General features: G+C 43.2%; 1 protein-coding gene across 3 annotated transcripts in view; it reads left to right on the forward strand.

Moving 5' to 3' along the window:
* The window catches only part of slc1a9 (solute carrier family 1 member 9), an 81,777-nt gene extending 59,062 nt beyond the window's left edge, over positions 1 to 22,715 (forward strand). For all 3 annotated transcript variants that reach the window (XM_070551363.1, XM_015948641.3, XM_054740161.2), the window contains 10 exons: positions 3,041 to 3,199; positions 3,775 to 3,927; positions 6,270 to 6,523; positions 9,278 to 9,383; positions 9,474 to 9,600; positions 10,646 to 10,879; positions 11,536 to 11,730; positions 20,488 to 20,622; positions 20,781 to 21,213; positions 22,248 to 22,715. In XM_070551363.1, the coding sequence (XP_070407464.1) occupies positions 3,046 to 3,199; positions 3,775 to 3,927; positions 6,270 to 6,523; positions 9,278 to 9,383; positions 9,474 to 9,600; positions 10,646 to 10,879; positions 11,536 to 11,730; positions 20,488 to 20,622; positions 20,781 to 21,213; positions 22,248 to 22,508 (2,052 nt within the window). In that variant the 5' untranslated portion in view covers positions 3,041 to 3,045 and the 3' untranslated portion in view covers positions 22,509 to 22,715. The remainder of the gene's footprint in view (positions 1 to 3,040; positions 3,200 to 3,774; positions 3,928 to 6,269; positions 6,524 to 9,277; positions 9,384 to 9,473; positions 9,601 to 10,645; positions 10,880 to 11,535; positions 11,731 to 20,487; positions 20,623 to 20,780; positions 21,214 to 22,247) is intronic.

Genomic DNA, 22,715 nt, shown 5'->3' on the forward strand with positions numbered 1-22,715 from the left:
GTGTGTGTGTGTGTGTGTGTGTGTGTGTGTGTGTGTGTGTGTGTGTGTGTGTGTGTGTGTGTGTGTGTGTGTGTGTGTGTGTGTGTGTGTGTCTATTTGTTAGCAGCTCCGCCCTCTCGGTCTGCTAGGCAACAGCATTTGTTGCATTTATCAAACAGGAAGTGGGAGCGGAGTAATACTCTGGTAGGGGGTGACTTGCTCTTTAAATCTCTACACTGGTTACCAGTAAACTACAGAATCTATTTCAAAGTACTTCTACTAGTTCATGAATCACTCAGTGGCATGGGGTCAGATCTCCTTTCTGTATATATGCCCAGCAGGGCTCTGAGATCTTTAGGAAGCGGTCAGCTGGTACAACCTCGGGTCAGAACCAAACAGGGTGAAGCTGCTTTTAGCTACTTTGCAGCACACAGATGGAATCAGCTTCCTCATGACCTCTAATGTGGCCCTACTCAAGAAACTTCTAAAACAAAATTGAAAATCTTCATGTTTTCATCAGCCTTTGAATAAATGTTCTTATGCTGCACCTTCTGCACTGTGTTTGCTTACGTTTTAACTTTCTTTCTTTTTCATTTTTTTCTAACACGTTGTTTTTAATGTTTTTGATATTCCTGCTAATGGAAAGTACATTGAATTGCCTTTGTGTATGAAATGTGCTATATAAATAAAGCTGCCTTGCCTTATTGAACCTGTAACCTTCCTGTTGCTGGACAACCCACTCTACTAGAGCCCTGCACGGGCCTAAAATCTGAGCCCATGTCCGGCCCGGCCCGAGGAGGTGGAGCCCCAGCCCGACCCGGTCCGAAAAGGTTTTCAGGATTCTCTGGCCCAACCCAAGTCTGAGCCCGACTTTTTTTTAACCAACTAAATGAAAACAAAGTGCGTCAATCCTGACCAATGTGTTTAAAGACGTGCAGGATCCGATCAATTTGTTTTTCCCTCATTTACCGTCACGGAGATAACGGCACACTGGCTCTGGTGGTAATCAAGTTAAATTATATCTCTTTCCAACAATTTTCACAAGAAAACAAAACAGTCAAAAGCAGGGCTTGTGTTGTGTTGACCGGATAGTTCCCGTATTTGACCGTTTATTTTGACAGAGAAAGAATAGAAAGAATTACCCCGACGCATGCAGACGAACTGACACTTTATTCGTTAGACACATTGCAGATGTAGCTAAATCACTCAAGAAAAGATTCCCATCTGAACATCTGAGCTGGACACTGCTCAGCGCAGCTCGCTGTCAGCGCATATGTGCACAGCGAGCTGAAGTTGTGGAGATTGGCTTGGAGCGCGTTGCAGAACCAGAGCGCATGCGGGAAGGTTCTTCCCACTGAAGCGAGTGTTTTCCAAACCCTGTCTCTCAGAGAGACTTGTCACTTAGAAAATGTTCCCTAATTATGAAACTTTGGCTGAATAGCGCTTGTTCCTGTCTCCAATGTGGCGACACATCCAGGAGCCGTCTGAGGAGAATCCCAGAATCTCACATCCTCTTCAGCTCAGAAAGTGCATATGATTACGCACAAGCGTGACCTGTCAACCCGGTCTCACAGTAAGACCGGGTTGGGCCTGTTCAGGTTTACGCAGACAATCTTTACATAGAATTGACTTACAGATATAAAATTAATTCAGTAAAATATAAAGCATTTTATTTAAATATCCATTCATTATTTTACAAGCACAGAGAGCCGCATCAGATTCAGATCAGCGGGAAGATTCCTCCGACTGAATTCAGTCGGAGGAATCTTCCCGCATGCGCTCTGGTTCTGCGACGCGCTCCAAGTCCCTCTCCACATCTCGCTGTGGACCTTATGTAGTACACGCTGACAGTGAGCTGCACTGAGCAGTGTCCAGCTCAGATGTTCAGATGGGAATCTTTTCTTGAGTGATTTAGCTACATCTGCAATGTGCGTAGAATAAAATGTCAGTTCGTCTGCATGTGTCGGGGTAATTCTTTCTATTCTTTCTCCGTCAAAATAAACGGTCAAATACGGGAACTGTCCGGTCAACACAAGCCCTGCTTTTAACTGTTCTGTTTTCTTGAGAAAATTGTTGCAAAGAGATATAATTTAACTTGATTACCACCAGAGCCAGGCGCACTGCGCCGTTATCTCCGTCACTGTAAATGAGGGAAAAACAAAATGATCAGATTCTTTTCTGACCTCCCCCACCTACAAAGTTTAATTACAACAGTCAAACATGACAGAGCCTGGATTTGTATTCTGAACAGTCTAAACATGTTTTAAAAAGAAACGTTTGACAAATTGGCACCTGCTCAGTAAAACCACCAACAGGGTGAAAAATATCAAAATATTGTAGGCAGAGACGGGCTACAACTTCTGGATCCATTTTATATAAATCGTTTTATTGATTATCGTCTTATGAAAGATAACTTTGACGTACACGAGCGACCGGTACTGGCTGCTGTCACCTGTTGTGAGCAGCTCTCTGCTGTCTGACGGTAGGCCCCGCCCACAACGCCACCACGGCTGCTGTGGCTCCCAGTGTTTTCTTTACTGTGGGAAACGGGTAATAATGGCTCTTTGATGGGAACAGGTTGCCGACCCCTGGTTTAAGTGTTTCAATTTTTTTAATGAATTCAATTAAAAATAAAGGTGCCCGTGTGCGAGGTAATTACACAGTCGTTGGCCCGAAGCCCGGCCCAAGGGCCGTCGGGCCGGGTCGACCCGAGGGCCTAGGGCTTCAGTGCAGGGCTCTACACTCTACCTCCTGAGCTACTGCTGTACTCCATTGTGGAGATAAAACATCAATGTTGTGACTCAAACAGTCAGTGGTAGAGTCACAATGCTGTTGTCCAATCCGAAGCGAGATGTCCAAATATCAGGAAATAAGACTCCAAAACTTTCCGTCTGTATACTCTCTCTTCCAGCTAACTTGTGCTTCCTGATACAAGTGTATATGTGCGTTTTCCCCTGAGTATGACTTACATAGCATTCATTCCTACTAGAGACCACTGCAAATGTAATGATTAAACAATCGTTCAACACCTTTAAAACCCTTTTTTCCACTTTCTCTACAGGCAGGATGACAAACCAGTCGACAGACAATCAATCCAACGCAAAAAAGCAGAAGGAGAAAGAAGAAACCCTACGAGACGACAACACAGAGCTTGCATTCAAAGATGCTGGCCACTGCAGCCGCAATACCCACAACTTGCTGCTGGGACTCACTGTGCTCGGTATCCATTAGGCCCACGATGTCCCTAAAATCTGTATTTGTGTTTAAGAAGCAGACTTCTACTGTACTAGTTGAAGAGAACTGCGTTTAGGATCAGATGTATGTGTTCTGCAGCAAATGACTGAATGCAAACTGACATTTCCACACTGCATGTTCGTGTTCCCACAAGACATGGTAGACTTGTTGTTGTCTTGAGTCTGCTTCTGTAAACACTTTTGTATATTTCACCATGACTGTGTTCTTAAAAAAAAGGCCCAGCAAGTTTGAGAAGTGTTTTATGTTTTGTCTGTAATTCATCACCAAGATTTAAACTCAGATATGAAGCTGTTTATGTTACAGTAGATGGCTCTCATTAATCAGCGTCAAAAATTGCATTTTTTCAGCAAAACAAGAGTGCAAAAAGTGTTTTGTTCTGAGATTTTAGAAATAGGTACTTCACAGGACTTTTTTCTCCAAGATGAAAGAAAAAGAAAAATGATGTGAAGACATAAAATGAACTAGATGAACATTTTGTTTCTATTTTCCTTGCATTTGAAGCAAAAACTGAATTATTTGGGCCATGTGTTTGCTCTTCAGGTGTTGTCATGGGAGCAGTGTTTGGGATGCTGCTGCGGTACATGATGGTGAAGGACAATGCTGCCCTCACCATGGTTTCCTTTCCTGGAGACATCCTCATGAGGATGCTGAAGATGCTCATCCTGCCTCTAATCATATCCAGCCTTATTACAGGTCAGCCATGTTTACCCAATCAGAGCTCATCAATACTTTGAATAGGTTTACCACTGCAAGTCATTTTTTACACTTTTTAGGCAGAACTGAAAATATGTATTCCAGTGGATGAAACAAAGCTCACCAAAGATTCAAAGAGCTAGTTCACTGAGAAACCATTATTTACTTATTATTCTTTTAAAATATCAGTCACTCAGAGTTTAACATGCAGACTGATTGTGAAAACAGTCTTCCACCCCTACTTTACCCCTACCAGAGGTAATCGCCTTGCTGTTAGCCAATCGGAGGCGAGATGTCCGAATATCAGGAGATGAGACTGCAAATCCTGCCTTCTGCAGCCACTTTCTACTCTGGCTGACTTCCACGTCTTCAAACAGAAGCATCTGTTTTTATCCCCAGAGAATGACTTACCAGGTTTTCATTCCTGCTATAGACCACTGCAAATATACTAAAAATATGAGGGAACATGAACTTTAAACGCTTTCTTTAAATGGACAGTTTTGCGTAGTCTGTTTTACATCACTGTTGTATAAACTACCTATATTCTTTGGCGTTTTTAACACGGGAGTTAATGGTAACTTGCTCCTGTCTGGTGCCAGCCCCATAGCAGATTGGGGGGAACTGCAGTTTTGGTCACTTCAGGGTTGGCTGCACAAAATTCAGACAAAGGCTGCCCCTTGATCTTAACCCAGTTTTGGTCGTTTATGCTATCTCCTTAGATGTTCTCTCTCCTTGATGCACGCCAGTGAGCTGACCCTTCTCAAACAGACTAACATCTTTTCCACAACCACCAGATGTATCTTTAGATATGGTTGTTTGAGAAATGAGAAGCAGCTCATTGCACCAGTTGGGGTTAAAAACTCGTTGCCAGCTGAAAGAGAAATGCCCATGCAGTAACTATCCAAGAGGAGACTCCGTCTCCTACTTATTTGCTTAGTTAAATGCGGGCGGTGACTTTTTGGGGGATTGGAGCTGTTTGTGAATGAAAACCGCTAAAGCAACATTTGACACATTTTTTAAATGTTATATTTCCAGAATAATTAAGGAAAAAGAAGACCTTTGCCTCACTTAGCTGCATGCTCTTTCACCACCTGACAATGCAGACACTCCTGGTAAAGACTGTGTAATACAATGTTAAGCTGGATACAATATACTTCTGTTGTTTAAACACAACATACACCCAAATATACTTTTATCCCCTCACACAATGCGGTGAGAACTCCAGCCACACCCAGCGGGGAAGCTGAAAGTGTTTACCTTGTCAAACTATTAGTGCAGCTTGTAATCCTTGTTAGTGCAGACTATAGACAATCTTTGTTATTGCAAGATATCTGCTTTATTGGAATAAATGCACCTTTAAAAAAGACTGACATTAAATGTTGCCTCGTAGCAAGTAGAGTCCTGGAAACCCCCCAAGGCACCTTACAACACCATCAATTCAACCATTCACACACTTTCACACCCTGGTGGTGATGAGCTACATTGTGGCCACAGCTGCTCTGGGGCTTACTGACAGAGGCGAGCCTGCTGTACAGAGGCGCGACCGGTCCCTCCTGTACTGGTCAATCTACGTTCCAGCCCTCATCTATGGCACACGCTTTGGGTAGTGACTGAAAAAACAGAATTGTGGATACGAGCGGCCAAAATTTGTCTTCTCTGGGCTCTCCCTTAGAGATAGGGTGAGAAAGTCGATCTGGGAGGGGCTCACAGTAGACCCGCTGCTCCTCCACAATGAGAGGAGCCAGTTGAGGTGGCTCAAGCATCTGCTTAGGATGCCTCCTGGACGCCTCCCTGTCACAACAAAACCACTGTGCCAAAACACTTTGGAGGAGATGCTTTCTGCACAGTTCCTAACAAACTCCAGAGCTTGTTCCTTTCCAGTGTGAATGGAATCAGACCTGGAGGTCCGAAACAAATGGCCATTTGCATTCTGGGATGCTGGAGGCCACACAGATGTCAGTAGCTTGCTGAAGATTTAATATAGGAAATCTAGGCCTTGCTCAAATTACTTTTCAGAGGGTGGGTATGTGTGCATTCAGATTCAAACTGTCTGACAGAAATAAAAATAGCAGGGCGGGAAGGTTGTGACACACATTCAAGAGTCTGTAAAAGTAAAAATTCATAAGAAATCCCTGACAATTACTGATTAAACCAAAATAATTGCAGGTGTTATTAAAAATTAGGTCAGATAACAAAAGCTGTAATGGTATTTAATTTTAGACGGTGTACTGCTCAGACAATATGAGGCCAGATGATTTTAATTGTAGAACTGGGGAACATTTAGCAAAAGCCCCTTGAAGCATAAATGTCCATAATTAATTATTTAACTCCATGTCCACCAGGGCTCGCTGGTCTTGACGCTCGTTCCAGTGGCAGGATGGGTAGCAGAGCCATGGTGTACTACATGTCCACCACTGTAATTGCTGCCATTCTGGGGGTCATCCTGGTGCTGGGAATCCACCCAGGTAACCCCAAACTGAGGGGCAGAACAACCTCCACGGGTCCAAAGAACCAGGAGGTCAGCAGCCTGGATGCCTTCCTGGATCTGATCCGTAACCTTTTCCCTGAGAACTTGATGCAGGCTTGCTTCCAACAGGTACTCAACACACCAGTACCAGACCTCTGGAACCGTTTTTGTTGTCTTAGACTCTTCTTTTTATCATGTGAGCATTACTTTACAAAGTGGCCATCATGCTGTGTTAAAGATGATTTGCTAATTTAAACTATGAATTCATTACGAACAAGGCGCTGGAGCTTTTAAACCTGTTTACCTTGATTTTTGCTTTTAAAGCATCCCTGTAGGTTGTGTTTCTGCATGTTTACGTAAATGCTCTTCTACTGGAGTCCACTAGGTCATTTACCTTAAAGACAAAGTTTTAAGATTTCAGGGGTTTTTGTCTTTTTGAAAACAGCTGTTCAGCTTTTCAGAAACTCTCTACTCTTCTTTTGTTCCAAGCTGTTTACTTGCTTTTACTCTGTGTGTGTGTGTATGTGCGTGCATGCGTGCGTGTTTGTGAGTTTGTGTGTGTGTGTGTGTGTGTGTGTGTGTGTGCGCGCGTACGTGCATGAGTTTGTGTGCGTACCTGTGTATGTGCATGCATGCGTGCGTGTTTATGAGTTTGTGTGTATGTGTGTGTGTGTGTGTGTGTGTGTGTGTGTGTGTGTGTGTGTGTGTGCGTACGTGCATGAGTTTGTGTGCGTACCTGTGTATGTGCATGCATGCGTGCGTGTTTATGAGTTTGTGTGTGTGTGTGTGTGTGTGTGTGTGTGTGTGTGTGTGTGTGTGTGTGTGTGTGTGTGTGCATTTGCAGATATTCAGGATGGCGTTTTCTGATGTTATTGTGTGCATAATTCTGATTTAAAGGATTCAGGTCACAGGGCAAGATATTTTTAAATGATTAAAAAGAGTTGACCACCTCAGGTGTAAATCTGCTCGATGGATCTCAAATGCATCTTGAGTTGACATTTCTGATCACTTTTTTTGTGTTTTAATTTACAGTTGGATATTTTTCCTGTCTCTAGGTCTAGGAGTAGTTTGAAGTAGTGAAGGCTCAGACAGATGTTGACAAATGCCTTATGTGATGTAAGGGTTTTACAGAATTTAAATTAGGAATCTAATTTCCGACAAGTTTTAGGGTTTTTTTTCTCGCAATACGAGCAGAGTTAGGTTTTTAATCCCACTCCTCCATTAACCACTTCATCTAGTTTTACAGTAGAACAAATGAATCCCTCTGAGTTTTCATTTTAGAGTGATGAGCAGAGACTAGTGGTTTGTTTATTACTCTTCTCTGATTACTTTAAAGACTCCATTCTCCTATTTCTCTGTAGCTCTGCTCACATTTCTGTTTCACTGCTTCTATTGTTTGTTTCCATCAGGGATTCATTAGTCATGAAAAGCTATGCTGCTGAACAGGAAAGAGCCATCCTTTCCCTTTCACCCCTTTTCATCTATTTTTCTGTCCCTTTGTTAACTTTATTTGTTTTTTGGCTTTGAAATCAAAAGTAATTTTCCAGCTGCCAAGACTGTGTTTGCTTGCATGAAAACAAACTTACAAAGTAAAAGTGAGTCTTAAAGTGACATTGTGTATTTTTCCTGGCGATTAGGGGGCAGTAGATACCTAAATCGTTGCAAGCAAACTGTGTTTTTGTGTTGGAGTAAGACTTTACCAATGGATGCCCATTAGGCTCAAAAAGGCCTAGAGAGTTCAAACTTCAGCAAAATGACAAACACATCAGAACTCCTTTTCATCACTGCAGTGATAAGCTCAGGTGTGGCACTGGAACTTTAGCCGTGGTGCAGCGCCACGAGATCAACCCCCCCAACACACACACACACACACACACACACACACACACACACACACACACACACACACACAGATGCACAGAAGGGAAACACTTCGAGCACAACCGCCCTCAGGGACAACCCACGGTATTGAAACAGTCTGCATTTGCACACACACACACACACACACACACACACACACACACACGCTCTCATGGACAACACACGGCAGTGAAATGGTCCGCACCACAGCTGGAACAATGTCTAGAGGACACACTGCACTGGCAATGAGTGAAGAGGTAATTGTGTAAAACAACAACATTTTAGAATGAAGAAAGTTTTGTAATCATTTGTTTCAAATCAGTAAATGCATTTTGTCCTCATGGGCTCCCGTAGAAGGAAACAGGATCTAAAATTGCGTTGCCCAGAGACTTAGACCCGCTCCCAAGTATCTACGACCAGATTTTTATGGTTGTATGTTACGAAGCCGTCAATAGTTTTCAACAACTGGGCATCAGTTAACTCATTCACTGCCAGCTGTTTCCTGATCACTAACGGCCTTCGCTGCCAGCGTTTCTCACCGTTTTTACTGTTTTTTTAAGAGTCCCAGAACGTTGCGCGCTAGCATGATGTCGATGCCAAAACAACCAAAACAAAGAGGAGACTCACCTCTTACATCAGGAAGAAGTCGCGTGTTTCGAGCTTTATCCGTTCTTTCATAATCCGTTGTCGAATTGTGATCGGCAGACGCTTTTCTGGTTCGTGCCTCACTTTTTTTACAGGAACGGCCCAAAACGATCTCCAAACACATGGATGTGTTGCTTCCTGATCATGTGATCTGTGACGTATGCAGATGAAGATCGGCTTCAGGGCTGAGATGTTTGTTCTATCAGCGCGGGGGCTCGTTCCGATGCTCAAACAGTAAAAAAATGCAAATGACGACTTTAGTCGTCAATGGCAGTGAATGAGTTAATTCCATTTCATCAACGTTTTTGTGGATATTTCCAGATTAACGATTAAAACTACACATTGCCCCTTTAACTTGACTTTGTGATCCTCTTCTAGGTCCAGACGGTCCTGAAGCAGGTGCCAGTCGCAGCATCGAACCAAAGCGAGCCCTTATTAGTGAACAGAAAAAAACTGGAATACAAATGGGGCATGAATGTTCTTGGTAAGTCGATCTTTGTTCATTTCTGCACACCTGTTGATGTTTTTGCTTGTTTGACTTTCCCCTGACATGCTGCTTCGTGTCTTCATCAAGGCTTGATTGGATTCTTCATCACCTTTGGGATCTGTCTGGGCAGGATGGGCGAGCGTGGGAGGATCATGTGTGACTTCTTCAACATCCTCAATGAAATCATCATGACTATGGTCTCCATGATTATGTGGTCAGTGTTTGGTGTGTCATGCCAGATATGTGTTTGCTTTTCTCTGCAAGGTTTGCAGCGGTGAAGGAAATGATGCAGGAGTACCACAGTGAGCATTGTTCACAGAGAGAATGGAGAGAGACGTGTTTTGGTGTAAGACACAGACAGATGGACTAAGACTGAGTTTTCCTGGGACATGCTGCAGTCTGTGGTATGTTGGGGAGTAGCAGGAGCTATAGGCTCCCAGGAGAGTTGAACTGGAAGATCTCCAAAATGTAACACAGACGGGCGGAGGAGCAAAAAGCAGACGCAGGCAGAAGAGACGTGGAAGTGTGCTTTCAGAGAGGAGTGTGCACAAACTGAGGCTTTGCAGGGTCCTCGACTGTCACAAAAAGCTGTTTAGTACCATGAGTGTAGAAAGACTATGTGTGCAACTGGACACCAAAGGAATCGTGTCCTGTTCACATCACTCAATCAGTATAAACATGTTAGTCAGGGGTCTGAGCAGCGAGCCAAACACAGAGTTCAGTGTATACAGAAAAATGTATCATCCATTGAATTGTATACATTGCTTCCTCCGCTGAACAACTGTCAGCGAATGCCAGTCTCAGGTTTCAGCAGCACACAGCTGACCTGGAGGAAGCTGGCTGCTTGTCATGGGGAGACCTGTGAGGGGGCGGGGCTTACAGGAGAGCACAGCTTTAATTCTGATTTCACTAAAGAGACGCCAGAATTTATGAATGGAACAACTGTGCTGCGACGCAGGAAACCAGAGATCCAAGAATGTGTCCTGTCCGAAAAACTCCATTGAGAAGACTAATTAGATGATGTGACATCTTTCTGCTAATAATAAATAATCATTTTTACATGTTAACGCCTTGTTTAAACAGTAGTTGTAGGCATCTGCATGGCCAAAAGCTTTAGATTTAGTTTAGATTTATTTTCCTGATTGTCATGAACTGTTTTGTTGTTTTCTCTTAGGCACATCAAAGACCAGATGAAGACTGTCCTGAATTTAACCCAGTTTCAGTAATAGTCTATTTTTTACTCCTAACTCCGTGCACAGGTACTCCCCTGTTGGCATCGCCTCTCTGATTGCAGGGAAGATTGCCGCCATCGGAGACTTGGAGGTGGTGGCCAGGCAGCTGGGCATGTACATGGTGACTGTCATCGTTGGTCTGGTGATCCACGGCGGCTTGATCCTACCGGCTATATTCTTTGCCATCACCAGAAAGAGCCCTATCATATTCTACTCTGGCATCTTCCAGGCCTGGATCACAGCTTTGGGAACTGCCAGCAGGTATAAGTGTCGTTCCAACGTCCAACACAACATACAGCAGAATGTTCCAGGTGCAGCTGCTTTAGTTGTTTTCTGCTTGCTGATCTGGGTTTAACCTGAGAGGCCTAATGGCTACATTCTGTTTACACAACTGCAGTGGCAGTTGAGGACAGCAGAGCCAAATGTGTGTGAGTCCAGGCTATCGTAGACAAGTCCATGTCAGACAGATCCCATGTTGTAAACGTCTAAGCCTATGGATTAGTTGTCACTAGACAAACCGGCCCCACCGTATCCTGCCCCGCTTGGCTCGGCCTGCCTGGGATTCTGCTGAGACCAACTGTCATTTTGGCAAATCGGTGAGGCTTTAGTGAAAATGGATAATCCTATCAACATTTTCTCTAATTATATTATGACCCGAGTTTAACGGGACCAGGAATCAAATTCCTCTAATTCACATATTGAGGGATTGAAACAGTGGCCTTACACCAGCTGTCAGGATGAGGCTGTGGACCGACTCAAATGTCTGCAGCCTTGTATTTACACTCCCTGTTACCCCTTCACCTTCTTCCCCACCTCTGCTCGTCTGTCTCCCACCACCTGTTTGCATATTTTATGTCCCCAAACAGACACGTGGCTGTTTCAACGGGCTGTTTTCATGGCGCTTCCTGTTTTTCCAGTGCAGGGACGCTGCCTGTCACCTTCCGCTGTTTGGAGGAAAACCTGAAGATCGATAAACGTGTGACTCGCTTCGTGCTGCCCATCGGTGCCACCATCAACATGGATGGCACCGCCCTCTATGAGGCTGTGGCAGCCATCTTCATCGCCCAGATGAATGACATCGCGCTGGACGCTGGTCAGATCATCACAGTCAGGTATGTGTGTATAATTGGGAAAGCACATGATGTCATTGGAGATGTCTCCATACTCGGGTTACAGCTGCAGGGGAAAAATAACATAACACTTGACTGAGTGTGGCTATATAATCAGATTGAGAACAGAACAATAATAAAATGGAACATTAATCACTCATTATTATGATTTTCTATTATAAAAGGCCAGGTCAGATAGTTATATTTTTTATTAACAGCCCAGTCCTGTCTGTTCCTTTTCTTATCAATATTCCTGTTTTGAAACGTTAAAGAGCAAGTCACCCCCTACCAGAATCTTAAGCCTGGTTTATGCTTCTCCGTCAGCTCCGCAAGGGACAGACACGCACGGATTGACGGAAGCGTTTTGCTCTCATACTTCTCCGTCTCCTGGAGAGTGTTGCAAAGCAATTGCCCGGCAGGACCACAGAGGGCGTAGTGCTGTTCTGTGGTATCCTGTCATGTATCGGTCCAAGATCGTGTGTTTATATTGTGTTTTTTGTGTATATAAGAGACTTTTAACACGGACATATTTGTCTCTCATTCTCCCACCGCTTCATGCGCTCCCCACCTCTAAACCCACGTTTCCTGTCATTTCCGTCCACAAATAAAACGCTTGCTGCGCATCTTTTCACTCCTCCAGTCACGGGAGAATTAAACGTTCATATTTTTAGAGTTTTTTCGTGAGGCATTCTTCAAGCGTCTCCGTGTCTGCCGCTAGTTAAACTCGGCTCTCTTTGCAATGGCGGCGCTGTAAACAACAGCGGCGTCCTGACCAATCACAAGCTTGCGTAATCCGTCTCGTTCGACGGATGTTTAAAAAAGTGGGCTCGACTCCGTACGTACTTGCGTGCCTGCCGGAGCCCTACGCAAGGACGGATAATGGCGTTGCGTGTCTCCGCACTGACGCAGACGGAGAAGCATAAATCAGGCTTTACTCCACTCCCACTTAATGTTTGAAAAATGCAACAAATGCTGTTGCCTAGCAGACCGAGAGGGCGGAGCTGCTAACAAATACACACATATGGTACCAGCTGATATCATATAATACTTCTTAGCCATTAGCAATGGCAGATTTAAATTCAAATGCATTGCCGAGTTTTTACCTGAGGAGGGCACAACACTGACAGTTTTAGACAGAATATTTAAATTTTAACTAAGATGCACCAAAGTGCCAAATTATTGACTGCACGTGTCTACAGGGTGATCAGACACTCATTTATATAATTTATCAGCAAAAAATAAATGTTGATTTGGGGGTGACGTGCTCTTTAAGTGTGCAGCTTCCACATCATCCCAAGTAAGAATATTTGAAGGCTCTTACAGTTTCTGTAGAAATAAACATTCCAACTTTTACACCCACTAAACACCACGTTGTGGCCAGCTGGACTGAAGCAAACAGGGAGCCAGGGTTTAAAGCGAGGGGTTTTATTTCTCAACCACAAAGTGCAACTGTATAAATGCCTTCCAAAATGGAACAAAAACGATCACCATTATTTCTTCGTTTAAATATCTCACCCCATTTTCTACAGCTGCTGCAGTTTAACGACACTATTAATGCTGTCAGAACTGCTTTAGTGAATAAATAAATAAAATCAACCCATGTGCAATTTCAGAGGCAATTTGCATTAGTTTATACTCAACCCTCACACGTAAAATGCTTGAGGCAGAGGCCAGCAGCAGCAAAGGCTGGCCACAGAACAGAACAGATCAGCATCAGTGATAACAGACAGGACCAGATTAAGTTAGGCATGGCTTTCAAAAGGGGGGAGCAGGGCTGGTGGTGGGCCGCAAAGAGGCAAATGATAAACAACGGCTCTGTGAGGTTTACCTACTAAATGCAATACGAGGAAATAGCTGATTGATCAGCTGGTGTATTTAAGATGTGATGCGACACCCGAAATAACCTCTGCTTGGTGAAAATCTTTACCTCCTGGCACGAACAAATCCTGGACCAACTCTGTTAAGCCCCTTCCACACTAGTGCTGGCTCCACTCCTCTCCACTCTGCCCATCCCGCCCCAGCTTGGCTGGGTTGATGACACACACACACACCCTTGGGAATGCAGACGTGACTGAGCAAATGGGCGGTGGGTGGGGCAAATGATGCGCAAAGAAGTCTGCGATGTCTCCTTTAAACTGTGCAAAGGTGACCAAGAGCAGTGTTGCTTTTTGAGATTCTGACTCTAATATTGCATCCAGACTGCTGTGTCTGTCCTGGTGCAGCTAGACGCTGTCTGTGTTTGTGTGTGCATGCTCCTCAGACAGAGACGGCTTCAGTCAGAGGAACCTTTCCTCCTCGGTAACCAGACTGATAATTAATCACGCACGCTGGCTGATTCTATCCGCCAATCAGAGGCTCCCCCTAATGGTAGTGTGAATTTGAGCTGACGAATCAGTCGGCAGTGGGTGTGTTGGACCAGTTCAGCCCAAAATAGACCGCCTTGGGAAAAGCGCTTAAAAAAACGACCGGTGGTGTGCAGAAAATTCTAGCTTACCCAGATGTGAACACTCTACCCAGTCCAGGCGGAGTAGAGCCAACACTAGCGTGGAAGCCCTGTGTGTAACCTGACGTGTAAGCTTTGCAGTTACTGGTGAGAAAAGTTCTCTTTGTTCTGGTTAAAAATCTGAGTTTAAAAACAACCCCAAACCATCTAAAAGGAAACTAACTAAAAATAACTTTAAACAAAACCCCAAACTCCATGTTTTTGCTTTGTTTTGCCAAACTCCTCAACAACCATAAAACCACGATTTAACCTCATAGAAAAATGAGCTGCTGGACTAAATGTTTAAATATTGTTGTGGTTGATGAGAAACTGTTCTTCTGAGGGAATTTGACAGTTTTTTCCATGATTAAAAACAAATAAATACCTCAGAAGAGACCATTTATGCCACTCTGTTAATAATCACTGTAATATTTCCTCACCACCGTTCACTAACCTCCCCTGAAATGCTTCACAACCCTGGGAAGAGGTCTGTCCCACACTCCAGAGGGAACTTAGATCAAGTTTAACACAACATTTTTCACAACAGTTATGTCTAATTAAATTTCTAAGCTGCTGCTTTTTCCTAAATATTTTAACTAGGTCACTAATTGATATAATGCTTCTAGCTTAAATTTGTGAGTGAGTAAAGCATTACCTTCTAATGTTGAATATAACTAAAACAGGACCCGCAGCAGATTGTTATGATACATATAAATGAATAGCAGCTTCAAAGTCTATGCTGTAAAGAAGTAATCAGATACTTTTATTCCCATGTTGATGGTTTTAGCTTAACATTAAGTCTAACTGGAACCAGTCTGCTTGGATGAGACTGGGTCTGTTACGGCTGTGGGTTACAAATAATGCTCAGCTCTTTGAAATAGTTCATTGTGTGCCTTTCAGCAATGTCTGTTTACCACCCAAATTCCTAAATCTAACTCTGAAAATGTGCTGTATGGCTATTTTATCGTCTGAAGTAAATCTGTTACTTAAATATGATCTATATGTGGAGAGGAAATCTTTTAACCCTTCTAGTCACGGTGGTCAATTATTAGAGCTGCAGACTGTCAAAAAAAAAGGGAATTAAGATGTGACACGGAGCCCTGAGATTAAAGGAACAGCTCATGGGTAAGAACAGGATTCAACGATTGACAGGAACGGCTCATTTCCTTAATTGCAGACAGGTCATGAGAACAAGCATTCCCATGGGTTTTGTTGGGAACAAAAGGAGAACCACTTCCTCTTTGTTGCATGAAGGGTGAAACCAACACAAGGCCATGTTGTTGGTACTCTATGACCTGTCACTGATTTTGAATCCTGGATTTTAGGATATTTAACTGATAAAATACACCAAATCAACACTGAATTCTTATTGGCTGTATTAAATAAGGGATCCCATAATTAAATGAGGTTTTGCAGCATTCCTTTCAGCTGGTTCAAGAATCCACTGATCACTCTCAGAAGTAGGGGTACCACATTTTAACTAAAATGGTACTAATGCTTGTCACTGGGGGTGTTCCTTTTATCAGACATTTTTGTACCCTTTAGTCCTGGTCCATTTTTGTACCTCATGAAGTTGTACCATTTGAAGTACAATCATGTAACCTTTAAGACAAAATAATCCCTTGAAAATGGTACGATCCAGTACTTATAAGTAGGGAAGGGTACTGAATTCAGTACTTTCTAAGGCACCGACCGAATTCCACAGTACCGACTGAGTACCGATTAACTTCATATGAAACGGTGCCTTGTTTCGGTACTGGTGCCGTGTGCCGGCAGGAGCGTACTGTCGTCAGTCATTGTAGGCGAGCTGTAAACAAAGCAGCGTGGCAGAGATGAAGCGTTCTGATGTTTGGGTCCACTTCACTAAGTGGGATGGGTAACTGGGTGATGATGAAACCAGCGACAAAGATCTAAGTGAGGCATCGTCATCTTAATCTGCTCTGGTAGGTAAATAAAATGTTTAAGATAACGTTAGCTTGATATGTTAGCCACCGTTATGGTAATGGTGCATTCACTTTCTCCTCAGAACACCAAAAATCCAACTAGAAGAAAGCAAACGCGCTCTAAAATTTGGGTTTCCTTCACTAAATGCGATGGGCTATTGGGTGATGATGAAATCAGCGACACCAATCTGAGTATGAGGCTTTTTAATCTGCTCCAGCAGCAGAATAAAATGTTTAAGATAGCGTTAGCTTGACAGCTTTGTTTTTTTTACATAGCTAATGGTGCGTTTGTATTCTCCTCGGAAATTCCAACTTCCGAGTAGGAAAAATAAACAGTTTGAAAATGAACGGTAAAAGGAATGAAGATACACAGTAAACTTGGTTCACAGCAAAGGTGTTTGCTTCAGTGTAATTTGCAGTTTATAAAACTACAAGGACCCACCATCACACAGTTTGTCCAGAGGAGAAAGGAGAGGAAAAGGAGTACATGGGGCTGGGTTTAGTTTGTGAAACACCACAACGTTAAAATACAAACTGTTGTATGGTGTGGAAGTTTGCTTTAGTTTCATTTGTAGTTTATAATACATGGTCTCCTCATCAGAGTTATTCCAGAGGGCGTAGAAGAGGAATAGGAGTATGTGGAGCTGGGTTTGTTTTTGCGTCATTTAGAAACAGTTGTTGTCAAAGGTTTTCATATAGAAGAATTTTGTACAACACTACGATGACAAAATACAAACAGTTGTATGTTATTTATCATGATATTTATCAAATATGGTTATATATTGTGGAAATAATATATATTTAATTAAATAACTGATTTATGTAATTATTAAACACTCAAAAATATCAAAAATTGGTACCGTTAAGTACCGGTATCGATTCGTAGGTACCGGGAATTGGTCCCGTATCAATTCAAATGTCAAAGGTACCCAACCTTTGACATTTGAATTGGGGGGGGTACTGAAGGGTATTCCCCCCCCCCCCCCCCCCCCCCCAGTGATAACCTATTTCGTACTTAAAAGAGACCAAAAATGTACCCCAATTGTCCACAACATTTGGTGTCTGACTGTTTATTTTCATTGAAAAAAATCACATCAAAGCATCGAAACAATACCTCAGGCACACAGTCTTCATTAAATTGACGTCATTGAACTAGACACGGAGAAAAACAGAGGAAAAATGGCTGTAAGTTCAGCAAACTTCAAATCGTTTGTTCAGGAGGAAAAAAACACCATCATTCTGGCCATTTGGTAAGTAGCAGCTATGCTAGGAGAGAGGAGATTATGTGGTGATGTCATATACACAACGTACCAATGTCTGATGTGTAGTCATGCTAATTACAAAAATTTACAAGCCGATGAATCGCAAAGTATGTGACTGGTGTGGTCGAAACACCCATCATCACTTTTCATTTAAATTGAAGTACAACATATGTGTGATCCAGGGTGTAAGACAAAGCGGATTAGGAAATGGCTCTTTTAGCCCCGTTGACTTGCATTCATTTTTTTGTTCTTCATTCTTTCGGGACCCTTGGCTTAATGCACGGTTGTTTAGAAACCGCTTTGCTGTCTTGTGGGACTATATAACTTGGTAATTTGCAAAATCAATTTATCGTAAAATAAAAAGCTGCTCGACATTGTGACTTTAGTAGAACTTGGTTAAACTTAATGTTGCAAACTCCATAGAAACCTCATAATGAATTCTAGGGTGTTGTAAAAGCGAAAAAGTTAATGACCTGACACGACAGTCAAACAGGGGCGGCGTTAGGCCCGGTTACTTGGGCTGAAGCCCCGGATGTTTCATGAAAAGCCCCAGATCTAAATCGCGGAAGTAACGTGCAGTACCAAAGTCCAACAGAGAGGGAGCAGCTGGCAGTAGTTTGTATACAGCCTGCCTGAGCCTCCACCACTGAAGAAGAAGCCCTTCAGCAGCCGGCTTCTTCTACACTCTCTGCCTGAAACGCATGAGTGAAGATGGACATAAGGACGTTTTTTAGACCAAAAGTGCAACGACAGAACCCCAGCTTTGATGAGACTGGTGCTGACTCAGGTTTGTGAGTCTTATTTGAAAATATTTGTTGTGCTGCTGGTTTGCCTAAAGTTAGCTTCCCATCAGGTAAAGTTGTTGGAGAAAGAAAGGGAATATTTACTATCATCTCACACTAAACACTAACAGGAACAATACTCTGCCCAGAAAATGCTTAATATGTAGCTTCAGATTAAAAATTATGTGGTGCAAGACATATATGATGTTGACTAGTGCGTGCCACGTGTGTTCGCGCGCGCGTGTGTGTTAAGCCCCGGATCTTCTTCAGTCCTAAATCCGCCCCTGCAGTCAAAGGATGTCATGCTTTTAAAGGCCAAAACAACATTTAAAACATTTTAAAATTATGAATGAAACTTATTAGAATGGAAATTTACCAGACTAAGCTAGGCTTGCAGGTGCAACAGGTTAAAATGGTTCAAATGTGTAATTTATATCAAACTGAACCCAAAACACTAAAATTTTCTGTAACCGTCAGTTTGACGTCTGTCATTTTGACCATTAAGTGCAGGTCTGACGATGTGCACTAATAAGTAACTCATTACTGATGTGTGAACCTAATAAAATAGTAAGAAAATATTTTAATCCATACCTTTTTATCGTTCGCTGGGTGACCGACACTGCTCCTTTCCATGGAAGGGCTTGGAGATCATCTTCCGCGTTGCTGTCAGAGTCTCTGCCTCCTCCTTCTGACCAGTTTTCATCCCTCTCTGCCTGAAGTGGCATCCATCCTCATGCTTGTTTCACTGAGAACAATCTTCTAAAAGTTGCATTAGCAGCAATTCCACACGGAGTTTGAACGGAGAGTGAGCGAGTGTGGGCTACAAAGTTGGTTGCTTAGCAACGCTGTCCATCATCCATGTAAGCAATAGAGCTGTCAGACTGACTGCTTGTGAGAGACATAGACAAAAACAGCTATATTTCTTTTTTGATACATTATTTTGTGGAAATTATAACATAAAAATACGAAAAGTCAGGACAACCGTCAGAACCATTGCCTTGGGAGCTCTAGTGTTAAAGGGGCATTTCTGGCCTTCCAAAGACCAATATTTAACTTTGGGGCAACATTTTTAAAATATGTACCTATAGATACAAAAATATTCTTCTGTCGTTTCTCCATTTCTGAGAGCGATGGAAATGTTCACTTTACATTTCCAGATGGTGTTAAGGATGCTTCTGTCATCCTCTGTATTTTTATTAACCCTAACCCTAAATAAAAGGGTCTTTCTAGTTAATACTAGAGATGCTGTATTCTTTTACTCTCCTAACGGTATACTGAACAAGGCATACATGAAAGAGTTTTGAGGCCAAAACCCTTGTATGTGTCGAAATATACTTTAATGGTTTACAAGGCTTTTGACAAATATTCTGTGAACTGACGAGACAAAAGTGGAGCTTTTTGGAAGGTGTGTGCCATTATATCTGGAGGAAAACTAACACTGCGTTGTAAATAGATACCACCAGTGTGTGATGGTCCGGGGCCGCTGTACGGCTTCTGACCTGGTTCACTAGCTGTTGATGGAACCATTAACTGTTTTAGCAGCAACCTCTGAAGGAGAATGTCTGACCTTTGACCCATTCATGATGGAGTGAGATATTTACACAGGATCAGATCGGTGTGGATAGAAACCATCGAGTGAAAACTACTCCGATATTAAAATGTTTGCAGATCTGCAATATTTATGTTTAGAAAAAACTACAATATAAAAACAAAATAAATGTGTAAATGGGTCCTTTCTGTTTTACAGAAGAGTTTTTTTTTCTTTCTGTATCACTGTTCCCTGCTAATCTGGACTCATCTCTTGTGTTGCTGTTCTCTCTCTGACTGACTGTAACCTTTCAAACGTATCTGATGTTATCGTTGATAATGAAGAGTTTTCTCTTCAGTTTTATCGCTATTAGAGACCAAAGGGAAATGTGTTATGGGGTACTTTGCTTCAGTAATTTTCAAAAAATAAAATAAAATAAAACAGTAGTTTTTAAACATTTTTAAACTTTTTCACTCTTGGTAATGAATTATCTTCTTATGAAAGTTAAGAGTAATTTAAATGTGTTTTAATAACCCTCCCTGTCACTGATGCATTTGATCTAAGAACTACACCACATGTATGGATGCTGGTGAAGACAGAGGAAAAACAAAGTAGTCAGAGCAGCAAAAGGTCATTGTGAAGAAATGTTTCTTTCTCAGCTGGAGCCAATTCTGTAAGGCAAGTTAGGTTAGGTTCGTAACGCTTGACTTTGAAACTAAACATCTGTATTTACATTAGATAAAACACACATTCTTCTCTCCAGTATGACTGCCACCCTGGCCAGTGTTGGAGCTGCCAGTATTCCCAGTGCCGGACTGGTGACCATGCTGCTAATCCTGACAGCTGTTGGCCTGCCCACTCAGGACATCAGTCTCCTGATCGCTGTCGACTGGCTGCTGTGAGTCAGGTGTCTGAATAGCGGGGGGGAATAAATCACTGCTGTGCGGTTTATGTTAGGGCAGTGACTGTCGCAGCCTAAACGCCTCTGATGGGCTGTGAAAATATGGCTGTGTGGAGATATCATTTTACTTCCTGACTCTCTGTTTGTCCGCTCAGTGACAGAATGCGCACCTCCATCAACGTCGTGGGTGACTCGTTCGGTGCCGGTATCGTGGATCACTTGTCAAAGGCAGAACTTGCAGAATTTGATGCAGTGGAAAAGCTCCCGACAGAGGAGGAGCTGGATTTCATCCCTCCACCACCAATCCTTACAGAAATGGACCTGATTGACCCTTTCAAACCGCCCGAGCTGCCTCCTCGATCTCCTCGTCCACCCAAACTAAACCATCACAGCCATGTTTTCTCCCAATCCCAGTCCATCACTCACTCACCTTCCTGTTCAATCCGGTCTCCATCACCACACTCTGTCCGCTCTCCCTCTCCACGTTCCGTATGCTCCCATTCCCCCCGACCTTTCCGTACTCACTCTCCACGTCTCCTCCATAGAACGGAGCCGGGCTATTGCCCTCTTCCCAGCCACGATAACCAGGTATTCAACCCACACGGCTGCTTCTTTTTCTTTCATTTATTAGAAATTAAAGCAGACCCTTTTCTCCTTATAAAACAATAACAGCTAAAGCATACTTTTGGTGTTATTTTCTGTTTAGACTGATTTATTTGTGTTAAATGTTTCTGTATTTTTTAATTACAAGATAGTTCAGCTTATTAATGTGGCTTTTTATATTTCCAAATAACTTGCAAAGAAAACCATCAGTACAATCTCAGAGAATCAGGGAGACTTTCTCGAGCAGAGGATAAGCTAACAGCTCCACGGAACAGGGACCAAAATCCCACAATTTGAAACAACTTTAGTTGAAGTTGTCTGAGCAGCTTGAGGAGATGTTTTGTTTTTACAACCAGGACAGGTTAGACAGGTTAGTTTTACCCTACTGATGATGTGTTGTTGCAATAGTAATCCTGCTCAGTACGAGAGGAACCGCAGGTTCAGACATTTGGTGTATGTGCTTGGCTGAGGAGCCAATGGGGCGAAGCTACCATCTGTGGGATTATGACTGAACGCCTCTAAGTCAGAATCCCGCCTAGACGTAATGATACCGTAGCGCCGCGAATCTTCGGTTGGTCCCGGATAGCTGGCCCTCGGGCCGGTGCGGAGAGCCGTTCGTGACTGGGCTGGGGTGCGGCCAGATGATGGCCGCCCCTCTCCAATTGTGCACTGCACGTTTGTGGAGGACGTGGTGCTAAATGACTTGCAGACGACCTGATTCTGGGTCAGGGTTTCGTGCGTGGCAGAGCAGCTACCTCGCTGCGATCCATTGAAAGTCAGCCCTCGATCCAAGTTTTTGTCGGGGTCCTAGCCCGTTAGACAGTTGTTTACTTCTTAGTATTTTATTCATACTGAAATCCTACTGAGATTGTACCGTCTACTGCAGGCAAGACACTGGTTACTAAAAACTGATTTAGACAGCTCAGTTTAATAAAAACATACAATACCTTTGGGAAGGTTCCAGCAGGTGCACACTGAATGCAAGCTGCAGAATCTTACACCTTTCTCTTTGCACTCAGGTCTCCACACTTCCACGCTCCCACAGAGAGCGAGACAGGGAACGAGACCGGCACCGGGACAGGGAACGAGACCCGGAACGAGACCGGCACCGGGACAGAGAACGAGACCGGGACAGGGAACGGGAGCGACTGAGGCGAGAAAGTGAAACAGAGGAGGAGGAGGACCGAGATAGGGTTCTGAGTGAAGTGAGTGATGGTGAGGAGAGTGATGACACCGCTTACGACCGGAGATGCGCCATCCCACTTGCTGATCTGCCATAACTGTATTTAACCAGGAAAAAGGCTTTAATCAGTGTGTGTTTATTTTACAGCAGATTATTCCGGTCTGCTTCACTGAGCGCTAACATTCCAGCACAGCCCCGAGAAGGATTTCAAGCTGGTTGCACGGTTATTTTCTGACTTATTTGTAAATTCACAAAAGATTTAATGTGGACAAATCTGAAACATTGCCGTGAAACGTTCCTGAGC

This window comes from Nothobranchius furzeri, chromosome 5 (genome assembly GCF_043380555.1).
Source record: "Nothobranchius furzeri strain GRZ-AD chromosome 5, NfurGRZ-RIMD1, whole genome shotgun sequence".
NCBI lineage: Eukaryota > Metazoa > Chordata > Actinopteri > Cyprinodontiformes > Nothobranchiidae > Nothobranchius > Nothobranchius furzeri.